The sequence below is a fragment of the Sceloporus occidentalis genome, unplaced genomic scaffold, assembly GCF_023333645.1.
Source record: "Sceloporus occidentalis isolate IW3139 unplaced genomic scaffold, rSceOcc1.0.p SCAF_4, whole genome shotgun sequence".
In the NCBI taxonomy this organism is placed as follows: Eukaryota; Metazoa; Chordata; class Lepidosauria; order Squamata; family Phrynosomatidae; genus Sceloporus; species Sceloporus occidentalis.
In genome coordinates this window covers 105,446,552-105,460,729 of record NW_028316984.1, presented here as the reverse complement: position 1 = coordinate 105,460,729, position 14,178 = coordinate 105,446,552, and the positions used below count along the sequence as shown (strand labels likewise).

At 41.7% G+C, this 14,178-nt stretch overlaps 1 protein-coding gene across 9 annotated transcripts in view; it reads left to right on the top strand.

Annotated features, from left to right (window-relative positions):
* The first annotated feature begins 627 nt into the window (after positions 1 to 627).
* SBF2 (SET binding factor 2) overlaps positions 628 to 14,178 on the top strand; it is a 341,214-nt gene continuing 327,663 nt past the window's right edge. For all 9 annotated transcript variants that reach the window (XR_016280926.1, XM_089521164.1, XM_089521169.1 and 6 more), the window contains exon 1: positions 628 to 809. Coding sequence is in view for 8 of the 9 variants with exons in the window: in XM_089521164.1 (XP_089377290.1) it covers positions 752 to 809 (58 nt within the window). In the remaining variant the exon portion in view is untranslated. The remainder of the gene's footprint in view (positions 810 to 14,178) is intronic.

Genomic DNA, 14,178 nt, shown 5'->3' with positions numbered 1-14,178 from the left:
GGTTCTTCCATGTTCGCGGGGGTCTTGTGTGCCCATAAGCCTACTGCATATGAAGGGACAAGCGTATTGCGCATTTGGGTTGGCCAATAAAAGGTATCACTGTTTGGTGAGTTTTTGTTTGTGTTTGTTCAATGGCCAACACAGCTATTTCCTGCATGTTGGCTTTTTGGCTAAAGGTTGACCATAGAGTGGTGCTGAGGAGGACCTAGAGATTCCTAGAGAGATCCTATCGATGAAACCCGTGAATAATCAAAGCCACAAAAGTCAAAGCCGCAAATACGGAGGGAGGAGTGTACATCCAAAACCGCCGCTTGGATTGAGCTTCCCAAATTGGAAAGGAGGCGCTTGGTCGAAGAGGATGGCGACGGATCTTCCTTGCCCCCCCGCCATTGCCCGCCCCTCAGACACAAGGCCTTCCTCTGTGAGGGAAGAGAGAGGAGGAGAGGAAATACAGGGGAGCGCTTTCCATGCGCGCGCTCCGCTCTGGACCCAGTTGACCGTTGGGCGCGACCGCGGGCGCGCGCCTCTTCCATCTCTCGCGCGCCCAGAACGCTAGATAACGGCAGAAGGGGAGGGGGCGGGGGAGGAGGAGCGCGCAGGCGCAGTAAGGCCCCGGGCGCCCAACATGGCTGAAGTGCTGTTGCTTGTTCTTGTGGAGGAGGGAGCGAGGGGAGGATGCTGATCTCTCCTCGGGGGCGGCTGAGGCTTGGGGGCGAGCGCTGGCAGGGGCCCCGGAGGGCTCTCAGAAGCCATGGCTGCCAGGCTGGCGGACTATTTCATAGTGGTGGGCTATGACCCCGAGAAGACAGGTAGGTGTGGCTCCTGTTGCTCTGGCTGTTGGTTAAGGAGGACAGGCATGGAGGACAGGGGCCACGTCAAAGGCCCACGGAGGGGCTACTGCTCGCTCCTGCTCAAAATGGAGGGCAGGTTGGCAATGGGCAGAAAGGGGAGGGCGTGTCCGGGAAAAGGAGGACTCGGGGGTCACCACACTGTCTGGGAAGTGGGCATGGCTTCCTTTCCAGGGCTGGGCCAGAAAAAGGGAGGGGGAGGGCAGGGGACACAACAGGGGAAGGAGGGGGGCTGGGTGTGTGTGAGTGTGTATATATATATGTGTGTGTGTGTGAGAGAGAGAGAGAGAGAGAGGGAGGGAGGGAGGGAGGCGGCGTTGTTGGGTTTCCTCTCCTGAGGCTGAGTGGGTTGGCAGGGAAGTGGCCTCTCCCTCCCCGTCCCTGTCCCTGTGTGTGTCTCTGTGTGTCTGGGAGCGTGTGTCATTTTCCTCTCAGGAACTGGCCAGGGAAGAGACATGTGTGTCCTGACTGCAAGAGAAGACAAGGCACCGCAGCATGGAGCACAGCCGAGCCACAAAACAAACAGCTTCATTTATATACCGCTTCGTACCACCTAAGCAGTCTCTAAGCTGCTTACAGCTGTAAGCTGATTGCCCACAACAAGCTGGGTACTCATTATAACCACCTGGGAAGGATGCAGGCCTGAGTCCACCCTGAGCCCCTGGCTAGTATTGAACTCACAACCTTGTGGTTTGTGAGTGAGTGGCTGCAATACAGGCATTTAATCACTGCGCCACCAGATCCCCAAATAAAAGTGTAAAACACTCATAGAAAAAATGTAATGAACTCGTGCTTCATAGTTGTGCTCAAAGTGGAGGACATTTTGGAACACCTCCTGGCTGTGATGGAGGACATGTGTCCTGGAAAATAGGACCTCCAGTCACCCTGAAGCGATGCCCCTGGGCACCTGACATGCAGGGACTCTTGGGGGACAGACTCATTTGTGGGGAATGAGGACATGAGAGTGTCACTCCCTCTCTCATAATAATAATAATAATAATACATTTATTTATAGCCCGCCTCTCCCAGAAGGATCAAGGTGGGTTACAACCATAAAATACACGAGTAACAAATATAAAACATAGATAAATAAAAATGACATGATCCCCTTACTCCCCCATGATAAGACCACTGTGTATGGATGGTTGGCTCCACAGCTCCTTCCCAGCATGGCTTGTGGAGAAGTAAATGGAGACAGCATCCAAAGGCTGCTTCCTCCTCCTCTCCCAGCATCCTGAGCTGCTCCCTGACACAAGAAAGCGCAGGGAGACTTCCTAGGCAAATTTCACAAGGAGGGAGATTAGTGACAACGTTTGTGTGTTTGCATGTGTGAATGAAAGTGTGTTTTATCTGTAGTTACTGTATCTTGGTATCCAGGTATAGAGATCTGTGTGGCTTGCAGTGTTTCTATCCATTGATAATTTCAGTTGCTGGCTTTTGTTGTCTCCAAAGATACAGCTGTGTTAGTCTGTAGAATTGGTACATAGAGAGAACTTGTAGTACCTTTGAGACTCACTGAAAGAAAGAAGTTGGCGGCATGAGCTCTACTTCGTCAGATGCATTTGTCTCTGTGTGAGAGGTGGTTGTTGTTATAATTTGCATAAGGGAAAACAGCCTCAACTTTTGAGTCCCAGACAATAGGCCCCATTCATCAAGAAGCCTATAAATAGTTGACTTAAAAATTAATTCCCAGCAAGAGTTTGAGTCTTGAAGAATAACGGAGAGAGTTGTTATTATTATTGTTATTATTATTATTATTATTATTATTAACCTTTATTTATAAAGCACTGTAAAGTTTGTGTGGGTCTATACTAAACAATACTTAACAACACATTTCTTTCCAGCAATTCAGCATAACAAGGGATTTTGCTTCTTTCCAGCAATTCAAAATAACGAGGGATTTTGCTTGTTTAATGCTATCTTGGATTGAGCATATGTATTAAAGGAGAAGAAAGCCAGTATTCTGTAGGAAATTTTTACAGTTTCCTGCATCCTATATAAATGTCATTTTCCTATGTTATCTCTGCAGGTGTAGCAAAACTCCATACTCCTGGTACCAACTATTACAATCTTTCCTTTACTGTGGAGGAAGTGAAGTGTTGTGTTGTAAACCCTTCAGGGACATTTCTACCCAGCAGTGTATTGAATATATCTAGAAAAATAGAACTTAATACTCTTATGCTTGTTCATAAACAGATATGGTTGTTGACAAGGGAAATAGATGAGGAAGCTTTTTGGAGCTGCTTTCTTGTATTTTTTTAAAAAAAACCTAACAGCTTCCAATAACAAATACACAACATATGGTTGCCATATTGATAGCAGTAATGTATGAAATAGTATAAAGTATTGCTGCATTAAAGTTTTGGCAGAGTTCCTCAAATTCAGTTATTGTATTAAAAAACTAAAGCTAAGAGACATTCTTCCTGCAGGCTTATACAGACCGCGTTCCCCCTTATCCAGAATTCTGAAGTCTGAAATACTCCGAAATCCAAAATTGTCCGCATGGGTAGCTAAGATAGTGACACCTTTGATGTCTCTGATGGTTCAGTGACTACAAATTTTGTTTCACGCACAAAATTTTAAAAAAATATTATATATAAAATTACCTTCAAGCTATGTAGATAATGTGTATACAAAATATAAATGAATTTAATGTTTGTTTGTTTTGTTTTATTTTATTTCTATGCCGCCTCTCTCCCAAAAAGGGACCCAAGGTGGCTCACAGATAAAATCATTTAAAAGCTTTACGATAAAAACTTAAACAATTAAAATCATCTAACTAAAAACAGTATAAAATTACACAAAACATGCAAATATTCCAAAAATATTCCAAAATAAAATAAAAAATCCAAAATCCAAATCACTTCTTATCCCAAGCCTTTTTGATAAGGGAGACTCAACCTGTACGCCAGTATGACAAGAACTGCAAGAAATATATTAAATTCTTTAATTTCTATAGAAATTATAAATTCTATAGAAATTATAGAAATTTTATAATTACTCTGGTCTACCATCAGAGTAAATATGTTCAAATTAGCCCTATCTCAGTGTGCATCTTTTAACTAAAGAACAGATAGTACATATATTCATTGTATTACAGCAACCTCAGGGCCTAAAACACTTGAAAAATGCATTCACCTTCACATTTATGTATGGTATAAGGCTGTTTCAGAAAGTTAAATCCTTATAGAACATTAGTTCTAGTATATTTCCATAAGTCTGTTTTATCTATTTTCTAACTATATATGAAAGCAACAATGCTTTTAAATAATATAAATTAAAAACAGGTTTTCAGATTCCAGATTGCTGAAAAAGATGAGGCATATTGATTCCTCCTACGAGTAGGTATGACCAAAACAAATTATTTTGTCTTGTTGCTTTATGGTTTAAATAGGTAGATGCTTCATACATTTGAAACAAATGCATTTTCAGATACAGCTGGCCTTCAGTATTTGGTGCTTTGAATTTTGCTGATTTGATTATTCACGGAATAGATTAATATGTTCTTTCTAGCAATCTCTAGGTCCTGCAGCACAACTCTGCCAGAAACTGGTCAAAGAATCACCCTGGAGGACCTAGAGATTCTAGAGAAAACACTTCTCTAGGCATTTATGGGTCCTCCAGCTTGATTCTGTGGTCAGTGTCAGCTGGATCACCTAGCAATTCCCAGAGAGGTGTTCTTTCAGGTAAAAAGTAGTGCATCAGGTAAAAAAAAAATAGTTTTTTTAGTTGTGTTTTTCCCACCTTTATTAGGATTAAAAAGTAAAAATTAAATCAGATATTTTCTTTACTGGCTTTTTTCCCCTTTTAGAATCCAGTAATTCAAACTATTTGAGAGAGAACATTCTGTGGAAGAATAGATACGCACTGTCTGTTATGAATTCCTTTATCCCACGTACAGTCCCATAATGCATGGAGAACTGGCCTTTCTTTCTTTGTCAGATTCCAAGACTGTGGCACTTACTATACACAGGCTTACAGAATATACCACTGTGGGATACTATATATTTGTTCCACATCCATGCTTGAATATTACGCAGCATCTATAAACTAACATCACCTAACACTTCCATCTGAAATACTTACACTGTGATAATAGTGCAGTATCACATATTTAGTGTTGTGCTGGCATAGTTAGTATGAAGAGCTATCTTAGACATTTTAAAACTGGCATGCCAAGATTCTTTCCTGAGCTGTAAATAATTTTAGGTGACATTGCTCTAGCATTTGAACAGAGATGCTAAAATGTTATTTTCTAATTAAACCAAGGTCCAAAACACAATGCAGAAATAATGCAGTTTGAGACGGCTTTAATTGCCCTGGCTCAGTCCTAGGGACTCCTGGGAATTGTAGTTTATTGTGACACCAGAGCTCTCTGACAGAGAAGGCTAAATGTCTCGCAAAACTACAGTTCCCAGAATTCCCTAGCACTGAGCCAGGGCAGTTAAAGCCGTTTCAAACTGCATTATTTTTGCAGTGTGTTTTGGACTTAGGATACTGATATCCAGCATGGTATTAAATTATAAGCACAGTCCTTCTGGATGAGATGAAAGGTGCTTCTACTTCATTATCCTGTTCCCACCATATACTTTTGAGAAGTTCACAGGCAGGACATGAGGGAGTAACTATCTCCTGTTGTCTAGCCCCAACAACTGTTTATAAACAAGACTGCTTTAATCTCAGAGATAGGATATAACTCTTAGCCCACCGCTCTGTCCTCTTTATATTTTTTTAATTGTGTTTTTAATAGATATTTTAATTGTAACATGTTTAATCCTGTTTTAAAGGAGGGTGGAATTTGGGACACAATGTTGTAAATGTGGATTTTAATGTGTTGTGAGCCGCTTTGATTGTCTTGTCACAGAAAAGTGGGATACAAATAAAAGTTTTATTTATTATTATTTATTTAGTTAGTTTCCCTTGATATTCGTCCCCTCTGTGAATGTGTCTGTTCCCCTTTAAAAGCTGCCTAAAGTCCAAAACACACGGCAGAAATAATCCAGTGCCCTGGTTCAATACTAAGGAATTCTGGGTAGTTTTGTTAGACATTTAACTTTGTCAGAGCGCTCTGGTGCCACAATAAACTACAATTCCCAGGATTCCCTTGCATTGAGCCAGGGCAGTTAAAGTAGTCTCAAACCAGATTATTTTTGCAGTGTGTTTTGGACCTAGGCGGTTGACTATCACAACATCTTGAAGAAGCGTTAACCAAGATGCTGAGCTTAATTGGTTGAAATATTTTTGTTTGTCTCTCCTGAATCTCCCACCACTCAACTTAATTGCATTACTCTGGTTTCTAGTATTGTGACACTGTGAAGAATTTTTCTTGTCCACTTCCTCCATTCATAATTTTATACACTTTTGGCATTTTCCCCACCTGTATTTTTTAAAATTCCTATATGCCACCTGTCTCTCCCTGCCCACCAGTATGTAAGACTTCACACATACCTCCTTTCTCAGCTTTCAGATAATTTTATGGAAGTGAACCATGTCTAATGTATTGGCCCTGGTCCTAAAAGCAAAACAAACTGCTGTTACAGAGCTTCCTTCCCTGCCTTTTCATTTTGTAGTATCTTTCACTCCTAAAACAGCTATGTAAATGAAGTAGATTATAATTCCATTTAACTGAGTATTGTGTACACTGACTAACAGCAGCTGTAGGCTTTCCAGTAGGAGACTTCCAGTCCTACCTGCATACCAGGGATTGAACTTGAAACCTTTAGCTTGCAGTTCTAACACTGATCTAGATCCCTTCCCTCTAGTTATGGTTTCATATCAACATTGGATTTTGTCACGAGTGGCAACTGCAGTACAGTGTTTGAGGCAGAGAAATCTTTCCCAGATTACCTTTTGTGGCTATTTTAAGCAGAAATACCAGGACCAAATTTTGATGTATGTGGAATGCAAATATTTTATTAAAGTCTTGTTCTCTGTGGCGTGACTCTTGCTTAGAAAGTATATAGATGTTAGAATTTCATCATTAAGCACACTTGAAAAGAGTTTTTAAAGAATATTTTAGAATATTTGATAGAGAGCTATGCAAAATACATCTGCAGTCTTTCTGTATTGTGCCATGTTCTCATATAGTTTCCCTCTTCAAAATGCATAAATTTTTGAAATAGTATATACATTTGACTCCTATATAGTCATTAAGTTGACTTTCATATGTGATACATATTAATGTGAGTATACAGTACCTCAGTATGACACACATCTTTGCTACCTTAATGGAATGAAGAATCGCTGTAAAATTTTGGAAACTGTAGTTGAATAAATTTAATGTTATTGGAAAATTGGCACAATGAATACAACAAAATCTAATTATACTATGACATTTTTCTCTTGCACAGCTTTTAAAGCACTTGACAAGTATTCCCATGTAAAATTGTTTGTCTGCTGGAATGTGAATAAGACTTGAGGGAAGTGCACAGATGTTTGTAGAGATTAAATAAAAATGTAAGAAAAATACCCCATCCCTTATTTGTTTCTGATAACACTCATCTTTATGATTGTATGTGGGTCTCCTAGTAAAAATGGTTGGTTAGGCAATTGAATAGAGGCATGAAACATGGTAAAACATACTGTCTTACACAGTTATGTGCATAGTAAAACTGGGAAATTTAAAAAGGGATAGCCATGTTACTGTGTTTCAATATAAGTAGAGTGGGAGTTTGTGGCTTCTTTAAAATTTATGGATTCATTTTGGCATGGGTCTTTGTGAATTATACTCTACCTCTGGATTAAATTAAAATAATTTAGGAAATAGATTGTTAGAAATAGTAAATAAGACTTTAACTACTTTTGTGAGTAAACTAATGGAGGATGTAATCTGAATTTTTTTTCATCATTTAGTCACAATAGTTAATTATATCAGCTACCCTTTTTAAATGACATATTTTATTGTTTTATTTTTGTTTTATCATTATTGTATTATTTTTATAAGTTGATGCAGTATCTCATTTTTATACTACACTCATCCCTCCTTATTTGTGGCTTTGATATTTGTGGATTTGATTATTCACAGATTTGATTAATATGTTCTCTCTAGGAATATCTAGGTCCTCCAGTGCAACTCTATGATCAACTTTAAAAGTTGCACTGAAAGACCTAGAGATTCCCAGAGAGGTGTCCTCTCAGGTAAAATCATGGTGTTTTTGTTATTTGCAGTTTTATTCATGGGGGTCTTGTGCCCCTAACCCTAGCGAATATGGAGGGGCGTGTAATCTAGTTTTTAAAATGAAAAGCAATATTAAAATGTTTTTAAATAATGTGCTTCTCTTTGCAGTGGCAAAGTACAGAAGGGTTTTCTGTTGGCTTTTGCAGTGATAAAGACATTTAGTGTTAGGTAAGATAATTTCAGTTTTGCATATTTTAAAATAGATTAGTACCTAGAAAGCAGTGGGCAAGTTCCACAGGAGGAAATAGAATACGATGTGGCACTACTGTAGCAAATCTAGTGAGAAGAAACATAAGTGTATTAATAATGTCAGTTGACTTCCAGGGATGTAGCCAGGATTTTGAGAAGGGGGGGGGTCGAGACTAAGTGCCACCATTTTGAAGGGCTGAAAGCCCCTCCCCCCCCCACACACACAGAAAGAGGGTCGAGCCTTTACCTCAGGAAGGGGGAAGAGGAGAAGAAGGGGAGGGGGCTGCTCCACTTCCGTGCCCTTGCCAAAGGCTCCTCAGGTTCATTCAGGGGAAAGGAGAGGCAAGAGAGCTGTCTTTTGCAGGAAGGAACAATAAAACAACCCGGGGCGGGGAAGTTTGTCCTTGGAATGAAGGGAAGGGGAGGAAAAAGAGAAAAGAAGACTTGCTCCCTGGCATCCGCCTCTCAGGGCTCCCGCTGCCCTGGCACCTTCCCCAAACCCCAAATGCGCGGGGAGCTCTGGCTGAAGCAGGAGCAGCAACCAGGGCATGGTCCCTTTTGGGGGGGGGGGTCGTGCCTTGTCCTCTGCTCTCTGGAGGGCAACCTGCATGTGGAGGGGGGCAGGGAAGGGAAAGGGAGAGAGAGTACGCCAAATAGAGCAAAAGAGGGAGAGAGAGAAACTGCAGCCACACCTAGGGGTTGTTCCCACTAGGTGAAACCCCGCGTTCTGAATCGAATCCAAGGAGTGGCGTTCCTATTAGGATCTGATTTAAACCTAGAACGGTTCTAGAGCAACCCGCAATCGTCCCCACTACAAATCGAATCGTAGAGCGGGATAGAAATTTAAATCGAGCTTTCCTCATTTAACGCGTGTTAAAAAAACACTAGGGTCTGACCTACGTTTTTCCATTGATTCGAGTTAGGAACCGGAGTATTTAAATAGGAACGACAGCCTTTGAATCGTGTTAGATGGATGGGAGGAGCGGACTGCGATGGGGCTGGCCTTGGGGGAGTTGCCCTTTCTGTCCCCATCTGTGTTTGCTTCCCTCACCCCTCTGTGTGGGGAGAGCCCATTTCTAACGGAGGAGAGGCAGGAAGGGAAGGCTCCTCTCCAAGAGGCATTCCCTGCCTCTGATCTCGCCCAGACAGGGAAGGGAAGGCTCCTCGCGAGGAGGCATCTGATCTCACCCAGGCAGGGAAGGGAAAGCTCCTCGCGAGGAGGCATCTGATCTCGCCCAGGCAAGGAAGGGCTCTGATCAATGGGGGGGGGGGGGGATAGAGCCTTTCTCCCTCCCTTTCTCAAACGGAATCTGCCTTCTCCTCCAACCCTGGAAAGAGAATCTTTGGGAAGAGTGCTCCCTCCCTGCTTTTCCAGCAGCCTCCTTCATTGATCTCTGTGCTCTCTGAAGGGATTCTCCCTGGCTGTCTTTTGGGAGACATGAAGAGGGGATGCTGTCATGGAAAACCTATCCCATAGTTCCTCTGGAAAGAGCTTGGGTTTCTTAAATTCGCTTTGCCAGAAGCCTCCCCCATTGATCTCTGTGCTCTCTGAAGGGATTCTCCCTGGCTGTCTTTTGGGAGACATGAAGAGGGGATGCTGTCATGGAAAACCTATCCCATAGTTCCTCTGGAAAGAGCTTGGGTTTCTTAAATTCACTTTGCCAGAAGCCTCCCCCATTGATCTCTGTGCTCTCTGAAGGGATTCTCCCTGGCTGTCTTTTGGGAGACATGAAGAGGGGATGCTGTCATGGAAAACCTATCCCATAGTTCCTCTGGAAAGAACTTGGGTTTCTTAAATTCACTTTGCCAGAAGCCTCCCCCATTGATCTCTGTGCTCTCTGAAGGGATTCTCCCTGGCTGTCTTTTGGGAGACATGAAGAGGGGATGCTGTCATGCAAAACCTATCCCATAGTTCCTCTGGAAAGAGCTTGGGTTTCCTAAATTCGCTTTCCTAAATTCGCTAAATTCACAAACAGTCAATGAAATGGAAACGATGCCAAAAGATAAATCGCTTCCAAATATTCCGGATTAACGTTACGTCATTCTGACGTACTATTGATTGACAGCTCCAAATAAGGTATGGAGGAGAAGAATCGCTTTATTTAAACACCGATTTCATGCCAAGTAGGAACACTTGCAGGTAAAAACTTCGATTTAAATAACCAGATGGGAACGATGAACAAAGCGATTCGGATAGCGGGATAAGAACAGTGTTATTTTGAATCGATTTTATTAAAAACGTTGTATTTTAAATCGTTTCAAATCTTAAGTGGGAACAACCCCCAAGACTTCAATCTACTTCCTCAGATGCATTTAGATGCAATAATAATAATAATATGTAGAGATTGATCTTGCAGCACCTTTGGGACTCACTGAAAGAAAGAAATTGACGGCATGAGCTTTTGAAGACAGTCTACTTCTTCAGAGATCTTGTAGCCCCTTTGAGACTAACTGAAAGAAACACATTGGCAGCATGAGTTTTCCTAGATGTCAGGCTTCCTAGCATTTTCCTCAGATGCATTTAGATCCAATAATAATAATAATAATAATAATAATAATAATAATAAGTAGAGAGATCTTGCAGCACTTTTGAGACTCACCGAAAGAAAGAAATTGGAGCATGAGCTTTCCTAGACTTCAGTCTACTTCCTCAAGTGCATTTGTGGCTTGCAAAAGATCACCCAGTGGCTTTGTATGGTCCAGTTGGGAATCAAACCCTGGACTCCAGAGTCATAGTACTCCAGTGATCAAACCACTATTGAGCAGGAAGATTAAATAGGGCAGCTATGGGCCATTTGTGGCCCAGAGTCATTGTTTTGTGGTCCTCCCATCCATCCTCCCCAATTCCAAAATTATTATTATTATTATTATTTTGTTATAAAAAGAGGAGAAGGATTTCCTGGAAGCCTCTGTGGTTGCTAGCACACCATACACTGTTTAACATTTATACATAGATACAGATATAGATATAGATATCTGTTTTTCCAGTCTGGAAGTGGACTTCCTCCCAGTCACGGGTTGCTTTTCCCATCCAGGTTTTGGTAGCCCACATATTTAATTTAATTTAATTTAATTTATTTATTTATTTATTTATTTATTTATTTATTTATTTATTTTTATCCTGCCTTTCTGCCAAAGTGGGACCCAAGGCGGCTAACAACACATAGAAAACACATTAAAACAACAATGAAAATCATAAAAATACATTTAAAAATTACAAATATAAAATACAAATATAAAATTCCAGAGGTTAAAATCAGCCAAACCCATGCATCAAGAGGGTGGTGAAATGAGGAGGGGGTCTTTGGCTAAGAGAGAGGCGAGAAGGAGTGAAAGACACTCTGTGCATGCTCAGGCACTCACTGCTTCTAAGACTGAGCATTGAAACAATAATTCTGAGGTTCAGAGGCTTGGCGGCCTTCCCTTCAACATAAGCAAGGCCCCTTCCAGAAAGAAAATGGAGAGGGGTGGGGAGTGGGTTTAACTCATGGGTAGAGGTCCCACTGGGCGACCATGAGCAGGTCACACTCTCTCAGCCCCAGAGAAACACCCTGTGGAAAAATTTGCCAGGAAAACCCCATGATAGGTTTGCCTTAGGGTTGCCATGAGTCAGAACCAACTTGCAAGTAGCATCAACAAAAGAGCTCCAAGGCTGCATCCACACTGCAGAAATAGTGCAGTTTGATAACACGTTAACTGCCCTGGCTCCATGCTATGGGATCCTGGGATTTGTAGTTTTGGGAGCTATTTAGCCATCTCTGCCAGCCACAAGAAACTGAAGTGCAATTCCCTGATCTCATCATCATTTCATCATTTATTTCATTTCTGTGCTACCTTTTCCTCCAGAAAAGGACCCAAGGCAGTTTGGTTTTTATGGTTGAGACCACTTTAACTTCCATTATAGCTCTGTGCTATGGAATCTTGGGATTTGTAGTTTTGAGGAGCTGTTTAGCCATCTCTGTCAGGTGCCACAACAAACTTCAAATCCCAGCATTCCACAGCATGGAGCCAAGGGCAGTTAAAGTGGCATCAAACTGCATTATTTCTTTAGTGCAGATGCAAATGGAGTCTTTCCTCTCAAGCTGTTCACATCAGATAAATTCAGGTTGATAAAGCAAAGTGCACCTGCTCAAGCAATACGTGGCAGCCACTCTGTTCATGCTCAGAGACACTGTGTTCATATTCTGAGACACTCAGAGGAGGGCAAAAAAGGAGCTACTTGAGGATGAGCTTATGAAACGTGAATGGGTTTAATGGTTGGACTCAAGTAGCTTCAATATATACCATTATACATATATAAACATACCAAACTCTGAAAAACTCCAAAATACATCTAGTCCTCAGCATTTTGGATAAGGGAGATTCAACCTGTAGTTGATTATTGTTATTAGAAGTCACCTTTTCTTTCTTTGATATTTCCTTTTAGAGCCTTCCTTCTCCCTTCCTTCCTTTTTCTTCCTTTCTTCCTTCATTCTTTCTTTCCTTTCTCTTCCTTCCTTTAGTTCTCCTTCCCTCCCCTCGTTTTTCCTTCCTTTTTTCTGTGTGTCTTCCTTCCCTCTTCTTCTTCCTCCTCCTCCTCCTCTCCCGAACGGATACCTTTTTCTGGCAAAAGCACAGAGGAGGAGGGAGAGGGAAAGAGGGGCAAAGATGATGCCGGGAGGGAGACCAGCCCTCTCCCCTCCCTCTCTCTCTCCTGAGTCCGCTCCGAGGAAGCAGGAGGAAGGAGCTTGAACAGGCACTGCCCCCGCTTCAAGGTTACGTCCCTCCCTCCCTCTCTCTCTCTCTGAGCCTCCCTGCTCCCTGAGACTTTTTTCCCCCTTTCCCTCTCCATCCAAGTCCGTGCTTTTGATGGAGGGGAGGAGGAGGGGGAGGAAGGAGCTTGAACATCCCCATTCTTGATGGGGGGGGGGGTCTGGACCCCCCAACCCCCCCCCCCCCCTTAGCTACGTCCCTGTGACTTCCTAGTCAAGGTTTTATGTTATTTTGACCTGATTCTTTCCAAATAGTATTCTTTTCATAGTGAATGCTTTTGAATTAGAGCTGAGGCCAAATTCAGTTTGAGAGCCAAATTATTATAATAAATGTTTTCAGTAAATGTACTGCATAAATGATAGCAGCATCCAGCTGTTAAGGGTTTTTTACAGTTGTCACAAGACTGAAGTTGTCTAGGAGGGGAAAAATTCTTCCTTTGCCTTAATGCCACGCAGCACCAGCAGACTGTAACAGTGTGCCAATACTCCATTTCTTGGTGCTTTGTCTGGAAGAGTAATACTGTATTAAAAGATTTCCTATACAGATGAGATATTTTACAATGTTTAGAAACCACTGAATTTAGTGGAAGGTCAACATCGATGCTTCCTAATTTTCATCATAAATAATCAGCATGGATCTGTTCTATCTGTTCTGTCTTCAGAACATATGATAGTTTTAATGTTCACTTTAAGAGTACTTAGTGGTAACAGAACCTTCTAGAACACTAAGATTTTCGGAGGAAGGCTTACTCTTGGTCGCTCGATCATCACAGGCTCTCTTGGTGAGGACATGAGAGAGAGTCTTCACAGTGGCTGCTCCCAACCTTTGGGATTCCCTTCCATGGGAGGCTAGGCTGGCCCGTGCCTGTTTGCCTTTTGTCGGCAAGCTAAGACGTTTTTATTTAAACAGGAATTCAACATATAATCATGCCACAGTAGTTTTCACGGACTATTTGTGTTTTAGTTAAGCCTTTTAACTTTTGTATCTTTTCATGTAATTTTATAATGTTTTAGATGATCTTGACAATTTTAAATTTTATTGTAATTTTTAAAATGTTTTCATCTGTGAGCTGCCTTGAGTTCCTTCTGGGAGAAAGGTGGCATACAAATGTAATAAATAAATAAATAAATAACAGAGGCAAGCCAAATATGTTCTTGTTAAAAGGAAATATTTCACATAGCCATTTCAGTAATGCCCAGAAGGGGTACATAT